We start from the raw sequence: 16,925 nt of genomic DNA on the forward strand, positions 1-16,925 counted from the left end.
TTATAGAGGAAATCAAGGCCTCTTGTTTGGTGGAGTTGATGTCACCATCAAAAGAAATGCATTAGGAGATGTTGTGAAGCAGGAGGCTGCTTGCTGGATGATAAAAGGAGGACGTTCAAATGCCTGCTCCCAGCTCTCTTGGATCCATGGCCAAATGCAATTACCACAATCACAGGGAGAGAAGAGAAACAAAACAACCCACAGCAGGCTAAATACAAGGCAGGCAGACAATCCATATGGATAACAGCCTTGCACAGCAAAGAAATGCTAATGCCTAAGGATTACTTACTCCTGGCAATCACAGGCTGCTCTGCACCATGCTCTGGGAGGAGGAAAAGGAACCAGAATTGGTCAGGAAAGGGAAATGTTGGGGTCTGGAAACTCCTGACAGTCACAGATTGCACTACAAGCTTCTCTGGGAGGAGGAAAAGGAACCAGAACTGGTCAGGAAGGGGAAATGTTGGGGTCTGGAACCCCTGGCAGTCATTCTCCAGGAGAATGAGAATTTGCTGTGTGCTCTTCCCCATCCCTTTCCTCCTGCTCCTAAGGCCTGAGCAGATGGAGGGTACAGATGGCAATTAGGGATGGATGAACAGGGCTGAAGAAGGTAAGAACCAGCCTGAACCTTCCAGAGCAGTCACAGAGCAGCCAGGAAGCATTTGCTCTTGACAGTTCCACTGCTACCCTGGGCTGCTTTGCTCTGCTTCTCCTTTCACACCCAGGACAAATCCTGCTGCTGTCTGAGTGGTTTCTCCTTTCTGGGAGGTAAAACACAACCCAAGGTAGGTATCTGCTGCCTGGCAGCTGCTGCTGAAGAAGGAACAGAAGGATATGTCCAGACCAGATGTGACTTCAGCAGCACAGAGGAGTCAGGATGCAACCTCTTCATCCTGAGACCAGGTGACAGGAGAAGAGGCAATGGCCTGAAATTGTGTCAGGGGAGGTTAGGTTGGAGAGGAGGAAAAATTTCTTTGCTGCAAGAGTGGTCAGGGAGTGGCAGAGGCTGCCCAGGGAGGTGGTGGAGTCCCCATTCCTGGAGGTGTGCAAGCAACCTGTGGCCATATCCCCTGGGGCCATGGTTTGGTAGCCATGGAGCGTTGGGTTGATGCTGAACTGGATGCTCTCAGAGGGTTTTTCCCACCAAACCATTCCATGATTCTCCAACTCCATGGCTGCAAGTGCAAAATGCAGCCAGCATGTTCCCAGCCATTAGTCTGCCAAGGTCACTAAGCTGGGAGATGTTTGAGGGCTCACTGGAGGTATTTCTGGAGTATTGAGCCCAATTCTGGGCTCCCCAGTTCAAGAGGGACAGGGAACCGTTGGAGAAGGGGGAGAAAAGAGTTACAAAGAGACTGAGGGGCCTGGAGCAGCTCTGATGGGGGAAAGGCTGAGAGCCCTGGGGCTGAGAGCCTGGAGAAGAGCAGCCCCAGAGGGCATCTGATCCATGCTGATCAATACTTCAAGGGTGGGTAGCAGGAGCATGGGACCAGGCTCTGCTCAGTGGTGCCCAGGGACAGCACCAGGGGCAATGGGCAGAGACTGGGACATCAGCAGCTCCATCTGAGCATGAGGAGGAACTTCTTTAATTTAAGGGTGCTGGAGCCTGGAGCAGGCTGCCAGAGAGGTTGTGGAGTCTCCTTGTGTGGAGAGATTCCAACCCCCCCTGGGCATTGTGCTCCTGGGCAAGCTGCTGTGGGTGCCCTGCTGGAGCAGGGGGCTTGGACTGGAGGATCTCCAGGGGTCCCTTCCAGCCCTACCCCTCTGGTCTGGGTGTGACATTTTTGCACACTCAAGACACCAATCCCTGCAGCTGGCATTTGCCTGACTCCCTACACCTGAACCCTCCCACTTGGTTACCATCACTTCTGGAGTCCCAGAGCACAGCTCCTGCTTCCCTCCCTGCCCCTTGATGTGTAATGGAGAAGCAAAACATTTGGAAATAAACTTGGAAAGTTGCTGTTGCTGAGTGCTTTTAGCAGCTGTTTTGTTTCCCTGTCAGAAGCCCGCAGGGATGAATAGAGTGTGAAAGGGCTGTAAAAGCCTCCTGCCTGGCAGGGAGAGAGCTTCATTGTCTATCAACTTTACCTATTTATGGGGAAATAAGACAGGAAAATGCCTCCAGGGCTTAAAAAAAAACAAACCTAAACGGATGAAGCATATCAGGGACCTGAGGAGAATGAGTGATGAGAGACAGAGCCACAGGGAAGGCAAATGTTTGGTTTTCATGGGAGTGAGGACACAAGAAACACAGAATGGGTTGGGCTGGAAGGGACCTGAAAGCTCACCCAGCTCCAACCCCCTGCCATGGGCAGGGACACCTCCCACCAGCCCAGGCTGCTCAAGGCCTCATCCAGCCTGGTCCTGAACACCCCCAGGGAAGGGACATCCACAACCTCCCTGGGCAGCCTGTGCCAGTGTCTCCTCACCCTCACTGCCAAGGAGTTCTTCCTCCTCTCCAATCTCAGTCTCCCCTCCTCCAACTCCAGTCCACTGAAGACAAATCCATCACCTAAAGCATCAGTGTCTGTGTTCCTCACCTGAAAGCTCCACCTCCCCACCACAGCTCAGCAGTTATTTATTAGAGGCGGGATCCCAGAGCTGATATTAAAGCTGTGGTGATGTGACAGAGCTTTTATCACTTAATAGAAACTAAATGAAAAACATCTTAACACATCATCATCTGTGTACACTGGGAGAGCAAATAATCTGCAGTTTAGGCACCAGCTCTGAAGCAGCAGGAAAGTTTGCTCCTGCAGAAGTACAAATTCAGTCTGAAATCAGCAATTTCCAGTTCTGGCTTCACTTCTTATCTCCTGCAGATCAAGCCCTGCTTCTTTACCTGGATGCTTCACAGAGATAGGCCAAGCCCAGGCACAGACCCAGGCTGGGTGCAGAGTGGGCTGAGAGCAGCCCTGGAGAAGAAAGAGGCCTGGGGGTGTTAGAGCTCTCAGGTGAGGAACACAGACACTGAGCACTTTCAGGTGAGGAGTTGGTCCTCGGTGGACTGGAGCTTGAGGAGGGGAGGTTGAGACTGGAGATGAGGAAGAAATTCTTGGCGGTGAGGGTGGTGAGAGTCTGGCACAGGCTGCCCAGGGAGGCTGTGGCTGCCTCCTGCCTGGGGGAGTTCAAGGCCAGGCTGGATGAGGAGCAGCTGAGTCTAGCTGAGAGGTGTCCCTGGGCATGGTGAGGAGGTTGGAGGGATGAGCTCTGAGGTCCCTTCCAACCTGAGCCACTCTGATTCTATTACCTATGAGGAGCCCAGTTCACAGGCATGGACCTTACCTTGAAGACTTCAACTGCTTGTGGCCACTCCATCCCACTTTGTGAGGGACACCTCAATGAGTCAGGATTGTGCTGACCAACCTTTGCTGTGCCAAGATCTCAGCTCCTGTGATGCTCCTCTTCCAGATCAGTTGCTTTGCTGGAAGCATTTTCCCTCAACATCCTTCAGCTTGGTGGGGGCTGGAGGAGAGCAGCCCCAGAGGGCATCTGAGCAATGCTCAGCAAGAGCTAAAGGAGCTGTGGGGGGCAAGAGGCTGGGACCAGACTCTGCTCAGTGGTGCCCAGGGACAGCACAAGGGGCAAGGGGCACAAACTGGAACCCAGGAGGTTCCATGTGGAGAGGAGAAAGTTGTTTGTTGTGAGGGTGCTGGAGGCCTGGAGCAGGTCTTTCAGGTCCCTTCCAATCCTATCCATTCCATGAACCTGTGATGCCCTCTGTACCACCCCATGGCTGCACACATTCACCCCAGGACACGTCCAAGGCACACCTGTGGGTGACCACCTCGGCCCCAGCAGTGTTTCAGCAAGCAGGGGAGGGGCAGGCAGCAGAAGTCTTACCCTCTATGGTGGCTCTCTTGGGCAGGATGGTGATGGCTCCTTCTGCCACATCCTCCTGCTGCAGCAGAGGGCTCACCTTGGAGCCCCACGTGTCTGAGCCCACCCAGAGGAAGTGGCCAACTTGATCTGCTCTCTTGGCAGCTGCCAGGATCTGCCTGTGGAGGAATCACAGAATGTATAAGGTTGGAAGCCACCTCCAGAGATCCCTGAGTCCAACCCCCCTGCCAAAACCCAGCTGCAAATTGGTTTCCTCTCAGCACAGAAACTGCTTGGGGAAAAGTGGTGCAGGAAGAAGAGAAGCAGCAGAGCCCTGCAAGCCCCAGAGCTCAGAGCTCTCCACCCCACCCAGCACAGACTGAGCCTTTCTTAATTCTCCTGCTTCCTACCACTCCAGCTTTTCCCATTGACTGAAGCTTCATCCTAACTTCTTCCTGGGCAACCTGCTCTAGGTTCTTCACAGAGGGTTCTCAGGCATTGTGGTGGAACCACCTGCCCTGCAGATGTTCAAGCAGCCTGTGGACCTGGTGCTCAGGGATGTGGTTTAGTGGTGACCCTTCAGTGCTGGGCTGAGGGTTGGGCTGGATGATCTTGGAGGTCTCTTCCAACCAGAGATATTCTGTGGTTTCCTCTGACTCTACCACCTCCCTGGGCAGCCTGTGCCAACCCCTGACCACTCTTGCAGCAAAGAAATTTCTCCTCCTCTCCAACCTAACCCTCCCCTGGCACAGTTTCAGGCCATGTCCTCTCCTTCTGTCACCTGAGACTAGGGAGAAGAGCCCAACCCCCACCTGTCTCCAATCTCCCTTCAGGAAGCTGTAGAGAGCACTGAGGTCTCCCCTCAGCCTCCTCTTCTATGGACTAAACACCCCCAGCTCCCTGAGCTCCACATCTCCACACCACTCTTCCCAACTCATTCCTCACCCCTTGCTTGCTCTCTCTTTCCTGCACACCTACCCAGCACAAATGAATGAATGAACTCCCTGGAGGTGTTCAGGACCAGGCTGGATGAAGCCCTGAGCACCCATGGGCTGGGGGGAGGTGTCCCTGCCCATGGCAGGGGGTTTGGAACTGGGTGAGCTTTGAGGTCCCTTCCAGCCCAAGCCATGCTGTGACTGCCTGACCCCTCAGCCCCCTGGTGCTCCTTACCTGATGTCCTCCTCGTTGGCAAAGATGACAACAGCCCTGGCGTTGGGCGTCTCCAGCAGCTGCCTGATAATCTTATCAAAGTCAATGCTCCTCTCCTTGCGCTCCTGGGGGATCTTCAGGGACTGGGCAATGCAGAGCCCACCTGGGCAGAGTGGGGAGAGACAAGGACTGCGTCAGAGGAAAGCAGCAGGGCTGGGAGGGGAGCCTGGCAGCTTGCAGGGCATTTCGCCTTCGTGGGAAGCTTCCTGAGGGCTTCCTGCAGCTGTTGGGATGCCCTCAGTGTGGTACAGAGAGTCTGCGAGGTGGGCAGGGGCAGGGCTTAAAGAGGTGGGCAAGAAACAGCAGAGAGATGCAAAAATCCTCAAATCACACCCCCAAACACCAAACCACTGCCCCCAACGAAGAAACCATGCCCCAAAATCTACCATGTCTCCCAAAAACACCAAGCTATGCCCCAAAATCTACCATGTCCCCCAAATCCACCAAACCATGCCCCAAAATCTACCATGTCCCCCGAAAACACCAAGCTATACCCCAAAATCTACCATGTCCCCCAAATCCACCAAACCATGCCCCAAAATCTACCATGTCCCCCAAAACCACCAAGCTATGCCCCAAAATCTACCATGTCCCCCAAATCCACCAAACCATGCCCCAAAATCTACCATGTCCCCCAAAACCACCAAGCTATGCCCCAAAATCTACCATGTCCCCCAAAACCATCAATCCATGCCTCAAAACCCACCATGCCCCAAACCCCATTAACCATTGCCCCCAAACTCCTTAACCATGCCCCAAAGCAAGTCAGCCTTAAGCCCCTACCCCTAGCTGCCTTCCTCTGGGCTGCTGCCAGCTTCAGCTGTGCCCCTGGAAGGCCAAAGCTGGGAGGAGCTGCCCTGTGCCAGCTCAAGCAGCCAGGCATGAAGGTGCTGGGGGGCAGGCAGCCCCCAGCTTGGCTCCTCAGGGGCTGGGGCTGTATCTGGCAATCAAAGTGTGGCTGCAGTCTCCATGGCTACCCCTGGTTATCTGCTCCTTTGATTCCTCTACAACACTAAGTACATTATTCTGCTTGCCTGCAATTCTCCAAGAGCTATTTTTTGCCTTATCACCACTTAATTGGATTATCAGGTAGCAAAAGAGACAATTTAACACTTTCTTTTTTTTTTTTTTTTTTGTGGTGGTGGTGGTGGTGTTGTTCCTCCTTTCAGATGCTTTATCTACAGAGAAACACTTCCAGCAATAGCCCCCAAACATCCCCTTCTGAAAGCTCTGCTGCTGCTTATTACAAGCAACTCTCAATTAATTTTGATTAATAGGTTACTTTTACAACTAGCAGCTGCCAAAAGCTGCCTCCAGGACGCTGAGCTAAGGTGCTGGGAACACCACGCAAAGCCAGGGGGCTCCCAGGGCTTCCTCCTCAACGAGCAGCTGAGAGCTCGCAAAGGCTTCCCCCCCACGGACTGCCCAGCTCAGGAGGCTCCTGGCAGGGTGACTGCAAGGTCTGGCACTGGGGCTTGGCCCAAAGCAAAGCTGAGCCTGCAGCTGCTCTGACCCTGCCCTTCCCCCTGCTTTGGCTGAGCTCTCCTCCCCTCCTCTGCTTTCTTTCCAGCCCAACTCTGATGCCCTGCTGCAGGGAAGCAGCCCATGGCTCACCTTGCCCTGGCATGGCTCAGCTTGGCACAGCTGCTCCTGCCCTGAGATGGATCTGAGAGTCTTTCTGCTGCCCAGCAGCATCCCAGCACTGTGTCCTGCTGGGAGCCAGAGCAGGGCTGGGGCTGCTCAGGGCTGGGGCTGCCCAGCTCAGGCTCTGCTCAGGGAGGTCTTTGCTGAAGCTCAGGGCAGCTTGGCACAGCCAGAGGCTGCTCCTAGCAGGGAGAAGCTGATGGCAGAGTTCCTGCCAAGGGCTGGGATTCACAAAGCCTTTGCCTCAGACTTGCTGCTGGCCACACCAAGGGCACTGCCACAGCTTATGCCACACCTTGGGGGGCAGGAAGGCAGAGGTGGCAGCTGTGGGGAGGAGCAGCCAGGACAGGGGAGCCTCAAGTGCCCCCCAAGGGATTGCAGCCCCTGCAGGGCATCCTCAGGAGCCAGCTGAGGGATCCCCAGGGCCAAGTCTCTTCTTCCCTGGCTGCTGTCCCAGCAGGACTCTGTCCCTTCTGCCTTCCATCCCCATCCCTGTGCTCCTCCATCCAGCTCCTGAATCTGCTTCCCATCTGGTGCTGAGTCCAGGCTGGGCCTTGCCCAGTGCCTGTCCCCAGCATCAGTGGTGCCAATGGTGCCCTCCTTGCCCTCAGGGCTGGGGTTGACTCTTGGTTTGTGTCTCTGTGTCTCTATCCCATGGCATTGTTCTTCTTCCCATCCCAGCTGGGTGAATTTCTCTCCCACCCCCTCAGTCTTTCTCCCTTCTCTTTCTCTTCCCTGAGGGAATGCAGAGAGGTTCCTGGAGAGCCTCTGGCACTCAGCTGGTGCCCAGCCCAGCCCCTGGACAAAAGAGGCCTTTAAGTCAGGATCATTTGGAAGTGCAAGAAGAGATCAGCTCCAGCACAGGTGACACCTGGATTGTTTTAGTCCAAACAACAAAACTAACAACTCCTGGAGCACGGAGAGCTTCTGATCTGCCCTGAACAACAGCCAGCAGGGAATCAGAGTGGTCCCACCCTGCCCCTGCCAAGGGATGCAGGATGCTCAGCAAAGCCTGAGCTGCAGGCTCTGTGAAACAAATCCAAGCAGGAAACCTCACACGGCACAAGGGGAAAGAAATCAAAGAGTTTGACAGAGTTTGGGATTGCCCAAAGGAGAGGAATTAATTGGGGAAGAAACCAAATAAACATCAAAGGCAGGGAGCAGGTTGGGGTTTTTGGTTTTTTCTCCCATTTTGTTGCCCATTTTCTGTGTCACTGCTGGGGTCTGGCTCCTGCCTGGGGACCCTGTACAGGCATTGATCAGCTGCTGTGCATTTGACTTCTAAATCTCAATTATTCTGTAGAAGAAAAAGAAAACAGTCACAGATTGAACCAGTTTGGAAGGGAGCCTCAAAGCGCAGCCAGCCCCTGCAGGCAGCAGGGACACCTCCAGCCAGAGCAGGCTGCCCAGGGACACATCCAGGCTGATCCTGAATGTCTGCAGGGATGGAGCCTCCACCACCTCCCTGATCAACCTGTTCCAGTGTCTCCCCACCCTCACTGTGCAGAACTTCTCCTGGTGTCCAACCTAACTCTGCCCTGCTCCAGCTCCAAACCATTGCCCTCCTCCTATCCCCACAGCCCCTTCTGAGCAGTCCCTCCCCAGCCTGCCTGCAGCTCCCCTGCAGATACTGAACTGCAGCTCCGAGGTGTCCCTGAAGCCTTTTGCATGCTGAGCAGCCCCAACTCTCCCATCCTGTCCCCAGAGCAGAGGCTCTCCAGGCCCCTGCTCATCTTCTCTGTTCTCCTTTGACTCTAAGGAGGCTCTGGGCCAGGTTCTGTTTCCTTTAGCCAATCTCCTCCTTCCCAAGAGCACTGAAGTCCCTGCCTAGGTCAGCAGCAGAAGTTTACAGCTGCAGTGGTGTGAGGCTGGGCTGGCATCTGAAGAAGGTCTCCACAGCCTCATCATTTCATTGTAATCATCAAATGCGCACCAATAATAAAATCACATTGAACCAGGAGACTGCACCCATTTGTCTCAGGGAAAGCATCCTGCTGCCCACACCACCACTCCAGGATAGGATCCTGCTACCCATTAAGGCTCTCCTGAATCACGGGGAAATGGGATTTGTGCTGAGCTGCTTGCTTCTCTCTTTTTTTTCCACCTTAGGCCTCATCATGACCAAAGAGGAGAAGACCCAAGCTGATAACAGAGGACCAATAAACATCTGCTATCTTCTCCATTAATGCTGAAGGAGTCCATGGGGTCACAGCTTTGCTGCATGCTTAATGACATTCCCACTGCTTTTTATCACCTCCCCAAATTGGCCTTTAATGTGGCAAGGAAACTGCAGCAATACACCACAAAAGTGCAGACTCTCTTCTGGAGCACTCATGAAATCCCAGGGGTGGGAGAGGATCCTTTTCCTCCTAGGCAGAAAAGGAAGGTGCTGAGGGCAGCCTCAGGATCATAGGAACACATCCAGCTGGATGTGGAAGCTCTGCAGAGATGGAGACTCCACCACCTCTCTGGGCAGCCTGCTCCAGGGCTCCAGCACCCTTCAGTCAAAGAAGTTCCTCCTCCTGTTCAGGTGGAACCTTCTGGGTTCCACTTTGTGCCCTTTGCCCCCTGGCCTGTCCTTGGGCACCACTCCACAAAGCCTGGTCCTGGCCCCTCAATGTCCTTCTTGGAATGAGGGGTCCAAAACTGAACCCAGGAGTCAAGGTGTGGCCTCCCCAGTGCTGAGGCCAGGGGGACAATCCCTGCCCTGCTCCTGCTGGTAACCTTCTGGCATCCTCCTCAGACAGAACCAGAGAACCACAGGATGGGTTGGGTGGGAAGGGAGCTCCAAAGCTCAGCCAGCCCAAGCCCCCTGCACTCAGCAGGGACATCCTCCACCAGATCAGGCTGCTCAGAGCCTTCTCCAGCCTCACCTGAGTATCTCCAGGCATGGGGCCTCAACTCCCTTCCTGGACAACCTCTTCCACTCCACCCCAGACACACAGAGACTACCTGAACGTCCCGAGCTGAGGCTCTGAGCCTTGAAGGCAGCTGAATACCAAACCCCTTCCCTGCTGGGGGAACCTTCCAGCTGGCTGCCCCTCAGCTCCCAGCACAGCCAAGGTGGGCAGTGGGAGGTGAGGTTCACCCCCTCCTCACCTCCAGGGCTCTGTTCCCTCCCCAGTCAATCCTCCTGAGCCTGCCTGGGCTGCCTTGCCAAAAGCAATTTCCTGCAGCCTTCCCCTGCCCACCTGAGCCTGTGTGCTCTGTGCCATGCCTTGATTTGTCTCCACTGCCTCTTGGAGCTCTGCTCTGTAATTTAGGAGGCTGCTCAGTGCTTTGATGTTCTTGCAGAGTTATTCTACCCCCTCCCTTAGTAATAATGATGCCACCTCTGGCTACTGAATCATTACAGACTGCAAGCTCAAAATGAGCTCTAATGATGAAGCTTTTCCAGCTACAATTGGGACTGTTCCCAGCTTACTAAATTCAGTTGAGTTTGCTTTTGGTTTCTTTTTCTTTTTTTCCTCTCTCTTGGAGGGGCAACACAGGATTGGAGCCTCCCCTCAGCCCATGGCATCAGCTGTCAGGGCAAGTAAAGCCTTGTCAGTGCCTCAGAGAGAGAGAACTGCAGGGGACAGCAGTGACACAGTGGGCAGGGAGGATGAGAGATCTTCTAAGCACACTTGGGGAAGGAAAGAAATCTCTGCTCAGATTTCCACTCAAGAAGAGATCAGATCTTACAACAGGGAACAAATCTCAGAGCTTACAACAGGAAACAAAACTCTCATCAGCCCAGTGCTGGGCTGGCACAGGTTCCCCAGCTGATAATGAACATGAAAAAAGATTGATAGGAACTGCTTTAGGTTTGGGCTCCTCACTACAGGAAGGACATTGAAGAAGGGCAAGGAGGGTGGGGAAGGGTCTGGAGAACAGGGCTGGTGAAAGGCAGCTGAGGTTGTTCAGGCTGGAGAAGAGGAGGGCTGAGGGAGACCTCATTGCTCTCTACAGCTCCCTGAGAGGAGGCTGCAGCCAGGGGGAGTTGGGCTCTGCTCCCTAGTCTCAGGTGATAGAAGGGACCTCCCGGGTTGCACCAGGGGAGGTTTAAGTTGCATATGAGGAAAAGTTTCTCTGCTGCAAGAGTGGTCAGGGACTGGCACAGGCTGCCCAGGGAGGTGGTGGAGTCCCCATTCCTTTGGGGGTTCCAGAGAGCTGTGGCCATGTCCCCTGGGGCCATGGTTTGGTGGCCATGGTGGGGTTGGGTTGATGTTGGATTGGAGGATCTCAGACAGCTTCTCCAACCCAAACCATTCTGTGATCTGCTGGGCTTTGAGTTGGGGAGGACAAGGAGTGAGGGGTGGGGCCAGAGCACAGAACTGAGTTAAGAGACCAAATGCAAAGAGGATTTGGCATCCACTCAGCTGAGCTAGGAGAGCCCAAGCAATGTTTTGGTGGGAGAAGAAGAGACAAGAGGGTATGAGGCTGGGGTACACCAGGGCCATTTCCTCCTGTCCTGTCCCTTGAGTGAGGAGAGGCAGTGGTGCCAGGCTCACTCTCTCTTGGGAAGCAGAGCTCTGCTCTGCAGGCTGTGAAGCAGTCATGGTCTAGCTCCTGGAGTGCCTGAGTGCTGCAGCTCCCAGATGAGGCTTTGCCACATCTCAATCAGTGACCTCATTAGAGCTTGCAGCAGGCTCCAGAGCTGGCCCCTGCCCAGCAAATGCATTTCCTCTCTGCATCTGGCCCTGCAATCCCAGCTGGGCCAGCCACACAGCTGGATGGGCAGCTTCAGGAGCAGCAAAAGCTTCCTCAGCACAAAATGTGCCTGAGCCAGCAATGGGAGCCCACCACTGCTCTACAGCCATCATCTGCTTCACATGGCAGCCTTCAGGTCCCTCTGATAGCACCTGAGGCACTGCAGCACAAAGCTCTCCACAAAATCATCAAACCACAGCATGGCAGGGGTTAGAAGGGACCTCTGGAGAGCATCCAGCCCAGGCCCCCTGCTGAAGCAGCATCACCCAGGTCAGGTCACACAGGAACACATCCAGGTGGGTCTGGGAAGCCTCCAGAGAAAGAGACTCCACAACCTCTCTGGGCAGCCTGCTCCAGCCCACCAGCACCCTCACACCAAAGAAGTTTCTCCTCAGGTTGAGATGAAAACCTCCTGGGTTCCAGTTTGTGTCCATTACCTCTTGTCCTACCAGAGGACACCACTGACAAGGGCCTGGCCCCTTCTTGCCCAACACCCTTCAGGTATTTATAGCCATTGCTCAGATGCCCTCTGGGGCTGCTCTTCTGCAGGCTCTCAGCCTGTCCTCCTCACACAGCTGTTCCAGGCCCTTCAGCATCCTTGCAGCCCCTATGGGACTCTCTCCAGCACTTCCCTCTCCCTCTTGAACTGAGGAGCCCAGAACTGGACACGACCTTCCAGCTGTGGTCTCACCAGGGCAGAGTAGAGGGTGAGGAGAACTTCCCTTGACCTGCAGTCTTCATTGCCTGCTTTCTAAAGAGGCTTTTCAATGCCCAGCCTGCTCAGGCCAAGGCTCTGCTCTTCCCTGGGTGCTGGAGTCCAGAGGTGCAGGCAATGTTTGGACTATTCAATGTGTTTAGTGGAAGGAGAAAGGAAGGCTGCAGAGGTCAGCCCCCTAGGCAAGCCCACCCCAGGCTGCAAGGCACCCACAAACATCAGCAATATTTAAAGCTTCCACTTCCAGTCCAGCACCTGGAGGTATAGCAATAGAAAAGGAGAAAAGCAGCAAACTTCCTTTCCCTTCACAGCAGAACCACAAAGGGAAGCCTTTGTTTCTGTTTTCCCTTTAGCTGCTGACAACAAACAGCCCAAACCCAAGCACTGGGACTTGTGGGAATCAAACACAGGAATCAAAACCTTTCAGGCTGTGAGGAGGCATCTGGAGAGATGCTGAAAACACCAAACTGGAGGAGGGGTCACAGGAGAGAAGGGCAGGGAAGACTTCACAGGAGGTGCTCTTCAAACATGGAACTTGCAGACTCAAAAAGTGACTTATAAAAAATATTGAACCCCAGGATGGGTTGGGTTGGAAGCGACCTGAAAGCTCATCCAGCTCCAACCCCCTTCCCTGGGCAGGGACACCTCCCACCAGCCCAGCTTGCTCAAGGTCTCATCCAGCCTGGCCCTGAACACCTCCAGGGAAGGGACATCCACAGCCTCCCTGTCAACCTGTGCCAGTGTCTCCCCACCTTCACTGCCAAGAATTTCTTCCTCATCTCCAGTCTCCATCTCCCCTCTCCCAGCCCAGAGCCATTGTCCCTCATTCTGTCACTCCCAGCCCTTGTCAGAAGTCCCTCCCCAGCTCTCCTGGAGCCCCATCAGGTACTGGAACCACAAACTGCCTTGGGTTGCAAAGGACTCTTGAGCCTCATCTTGTCCAACCCCACTGCAGGCAGCAGGCACACCTCTGACTCCAGCAGCTTGCTCAGGGCCACATCAAGTTTCACCTTGAAATCCCCCAGAGATGGAGCCTCCAACATTCCTCCCAGTATTTCACCACCCTTGTTGTGCAGAACCTCCTCCTGATGTCCAAAAATGGACAAACCCAACTGCAAACCTGCACAGAAGGAGCAGTAAACTCCTCAGCCAAAGCTCTCAGGTCCTGGGGCTCAGAATTAGTTTCCAGGCAGAATTTCTTCAGCACCAGTGGCAAGGAATGGGAAATAAAAGAGCTCAGACCCTGCTAAACTGAGTGCTCAGGTAGAGCTTCCACCACCACTGCAGCACTCACCCCTCACCCTGGGCATGATGAAGAGGAGCCTGCAAGGAAGTCAGAAAGGGACTTTGGACAAGGGCTGGGAGTGCCAGGATGAGGGACAAAGGCTCTGAGCTGGGAAAGGGCAGATTGTGACAGGAGATGTTCAGGACCAGGCTGGATGAGGCCTTGAGCAGCCTGGGCTGGTGGGAGGTGTCCCTGCCCATGGCAGGGGGTTGGAACTGGATGAGCTTTCAGGTCCCTTCCAGCCCAACCCATTCAATAACCTCTGCCCCTCCTGGAGCTTGCACTTGGAGCATCCCCCTGCAGGAGCAGTGCTGTAGACACTTAACATTATTAACCTGAAGTTAATTTTCATGTTAATTAAATGCTATTGGCATTAATTGAATGCTCCTCTCATTACCACCAGGAGCTCCTCTGCTCCTCCAGGGGTGGCTTTTTGCACTGCTGCAGACCTGCAGGCTCCATCAGACCTGGTTTTGCTGTGTAAGCAGCAGCAGGATAGAGTGTCAAGGGTGGCTGAGGTCTGTCTCCTGCAGTCCCACCTCACTGCACTCTGCCTCCAGACCTCCACCACCCCAACCAGCTCAGGCTGCAAGCTAGCAAAGAACAAAAAGCCAGGAAGCCTGCTTCACAGCAAGAAAGCTTTGGAGCCTCAGAAGGGTTTGGTCTTCTGGGAGCAGGAAATGAGGTCACAGCCTCAAATCTGTGCATAAATAAATGTTGTGGATTAGCAAAGAGGCTCTGCTGGCTCACCTGGGGTTTGATGCATGCAGCTGGAGAGCCAAAGTGGGAGCAGTGGCTGACACCTCCTCAGGCTGTGCTGCCGTTCAGAGAGACCTGGGCAAGCTGCAGAGCTGGACAGAAGCACTCATGGAGGTCAACCAGGGCAAGGGTAGGGTCCTGCCCCTGGGGAGGAACAACTTCTTGCAGCAGCCCAGGAAAGGGACAACCTGCTGGAGGGCAGCTCCGTGGAGAAGGACCTGGGAGTGCTGGGGGACAACAAGTTCCCCATGAGCCAAGAAGGGCAATGATCTCCTGGGGTGCATCAAGCAGAGCGTAGCCAGCAGGTCCAGGCAGGTTCTCCTTCCCCTCCACTCTGCCCTGGTGAGGCCACAGCTTGGATGCTGGGGCTAGTTCTGGGCTCCCCACTTCAAGAGGGACAGAGACTTGCTGAAGAGGGGACAGCAAAGGGCTGTAAAGATGCTGAGGGGACTGGAACAGCTCTGTGAGGAGCAAAGGCTGAGAGCCTGCAGAAGAGCAGCCCCAGAGAGCATCTGAGCAATGCTGATCAATGCTTGAAGGGTGGTGTCAGGAGGCTGGGACCAGGCTCTGCTCAGTGGTGCCCAGGGACAGCACAAGGAGCACAAACTGCACCACCAGAAGTTCCACCTGAAGAGGAGGAGAAAGTTGTTTGTTGTGAGGGTGCTGGAGCGTGGAGCAGGCTGCCCAGAGAGGTTGTGGAGTCTCCTTGTGTGGAGAGCTTCCAACCCCCCCTGGGCATTGTGCTGCTGGGCAAGCTGCTGTGGGTGCCCTGCTGGAGCAGGGGGTTGGGCTGGGGGAGCTCTGTGGCCTCTCAGACCATGGCAGAGCCCTCTGCACAACAGAAAGGACAGAGGAGGACTATCCACAGCATTCCTGGCAGCCCTCTTTACTCTGCTTGGTTCTCCACACCCACCTGGGGGCAATAAATGGCTTCCCTTGAGTTGCCTCCAGAGCTGCCCAGCTAACCCCTGCCTGTCCAAGCCTGTGAGCAGCTCCACCACCCTCCAGCTCCTCACCAGCAGCTTGAGGTGGCTGTGCTGCAGCACTCTTGAGTCATGGCTCTGCCTCTCCATCCCACGCTGCTGCCCCAGGCAGTGTCAGCTCTCCATTTGTTGATCCATATTAAGTTCCTGCATCACACACCGTGGTGGCTCTCCAGATAAGCTTTGCAAGTGCCCTCCTACACAGAGGCTTTCTGGCTGTCTCCTTGGGATACTGCTGAGAACCAGCCAGAGTCATCTGCTTCAAACATTAATGAAGAAGATGGAGGCCAGGTGGTGATGGGGTGGAGATGGGGTGGGGAAATCAAACCTGGAGAGGGATGAGGCAAGGGGAAAAAGAGGATGAGAGGCAAGATGGAAGCTTACAAGGGTCAGGGAAGGAGTGATGAAAACACCACTTGGAATGCTAGAATGGGTTGGGTTGGAAGGGACCTGAAAGCTCATCCAGCTCCAACCCTCTGCCATGGGCAAGGATACCTCCCACCAGCCCAGGCTGCTCAAGGCCTCATCCAGCCTGGTCCTGAACACCTGCAGGGAGAGGGCTTCACAAGGTTAGGGAGCAGAAGGAGCTCTGCTCTCGTGGCTGGGGATGAGAAACCCACAGCATGAAGGTCCCAGAGGACAAGCAGAACCAACCATCAGCATCTTAGTTTCTCCTGCTTGGAAAGCCCCTGGGACACAGGAGTGAGTCGCAAGGTGAGAGGAAACCTTTCCCAAGGCCACAGAATCACTGAATCCCAGCTGCCCAGGTCAGGAGAGACAGGGAACTGCTGGAGAGAGTCCACGGGAGGCTGGGAAGCTGCTGAGGGGCCTGGAGCAGCTCTGTGAGGAGCAAAGGCTGAGAGCCCTGGGGCTGAGAGCCTGCAGAAGAGCAGCCCCAGAGGGCAGCTGAGCAATGCTCAGCAAGAGCTAAAGGAGCTGTGGGGGGCAAGAGGCTGGGGCCAGACTCTGCTCAGTGGTGCCCAGGGACAGCACAAGGGGCAAGGGGCACAAACTGGAACCCAGGAGGTTCCATCTGAAGAGGAAGAGAAAGTTGTTTGTTGTGAGGGTGTTGGAGGCCTGGAGCAGGCTGCCCAGAGAGGTTGTGGAGTCTCCTTGTGTGGAGAGCTTCCAACCCCCCCTGGGCATTGTGCTGCTGGGCAAGCTGCTGTGGGTGCCCTGCTGGAGCAGGACTGGAGGATCTCCAGACCACAGCCATGCTCAGGCTCTGTGACCTCTTTGAAGACCCTTTTCAATTACCAGCTCTGGCTGCTTCACCTTTGCCTTTCATCAGGGTGGAGGTCACTGTCACCAGACACTTTTGTCTTCCAAATATCCAACCAGAATTATTTAATTCTGAGCTCCTTCATTAAGAATTCAATATTAATTTTCTAAGAGGAACACAAAGAAGCCTCCCTCCCTTCCAGGCTGCTGTTGATGTGTCTGCCAGGACACTTCTCCTTGGCCCTGTCACCTACTCACCCTTCAACCACCTCTGGAAAACAGGGATGCAGTCACCTCCATCTGCTTGCAATCACAAAGCAGTCACCTGCAGAGGCTCTGCAAGGCAGGTTGGCACTGCCACACTTCCCAGCTGGGTGGTTGGAACCACCATGACACAAAGAATTTCACCCAGACCCAAGACTCTTCTGCTCCTGCCCCCTCCAGACCCAGCCAGCCAAGCTGGGCATCCCCTGGCACCACAGCTCTGCCTCAGCAGCCAAGCCGAGGAGGTGGTCTGGAAGGGACCACTCCTTTCTCAGGGGCAGAGAACAATTCCTGTCAGTGACAGTCCCTGCAGAGCTCACCTGGCAATGTCCAACTG

General features: G+C 54.7%; 1 protein-coding gene across 1 annotated transcript in view; it reads right to left on the minus strand.

Annotated features, from left to right (window-relative positions):
• Positions 1–16,925, minus strand: part of GRM7 (glutamate metabotropic receptor 7) — a 215,125-nt gene that overhangs the window by 77,946 nt on the left and 120,254 nt on the right. The window contains exons 3-4 of the mRNA XM_054387175.1: positions 4,987–5,128; positions 3,841–3,995 (exon numbers count right to left, since the gene is read on the minus strand). Coding sequence (XP_054243150.1) covers positions 3,841–3,995; positions 4,987–5,128 — 297 coding nt within the window. The remainder of the gene's footprint in view (positions 1–3,840; positions 3,996–4,986; positions 5,129–16,925) is intronic.

The sequence above is a fragment of the Indicator indicator genome, chromosome 15, assembly GCF_027791375.1.
Source record: "Indicator indicator isolate 239-I01 chromosome 15, UM_Iind_1.1, whole genome shotgun sequence".
In the NCBI taxonomy this organism is placed as follows: domain Eukaryota; kingdom Metazoa; phylum Chordata; class Aves; order Piciformes; family Indicatoridae; genus Indicator; species Indicator indicator.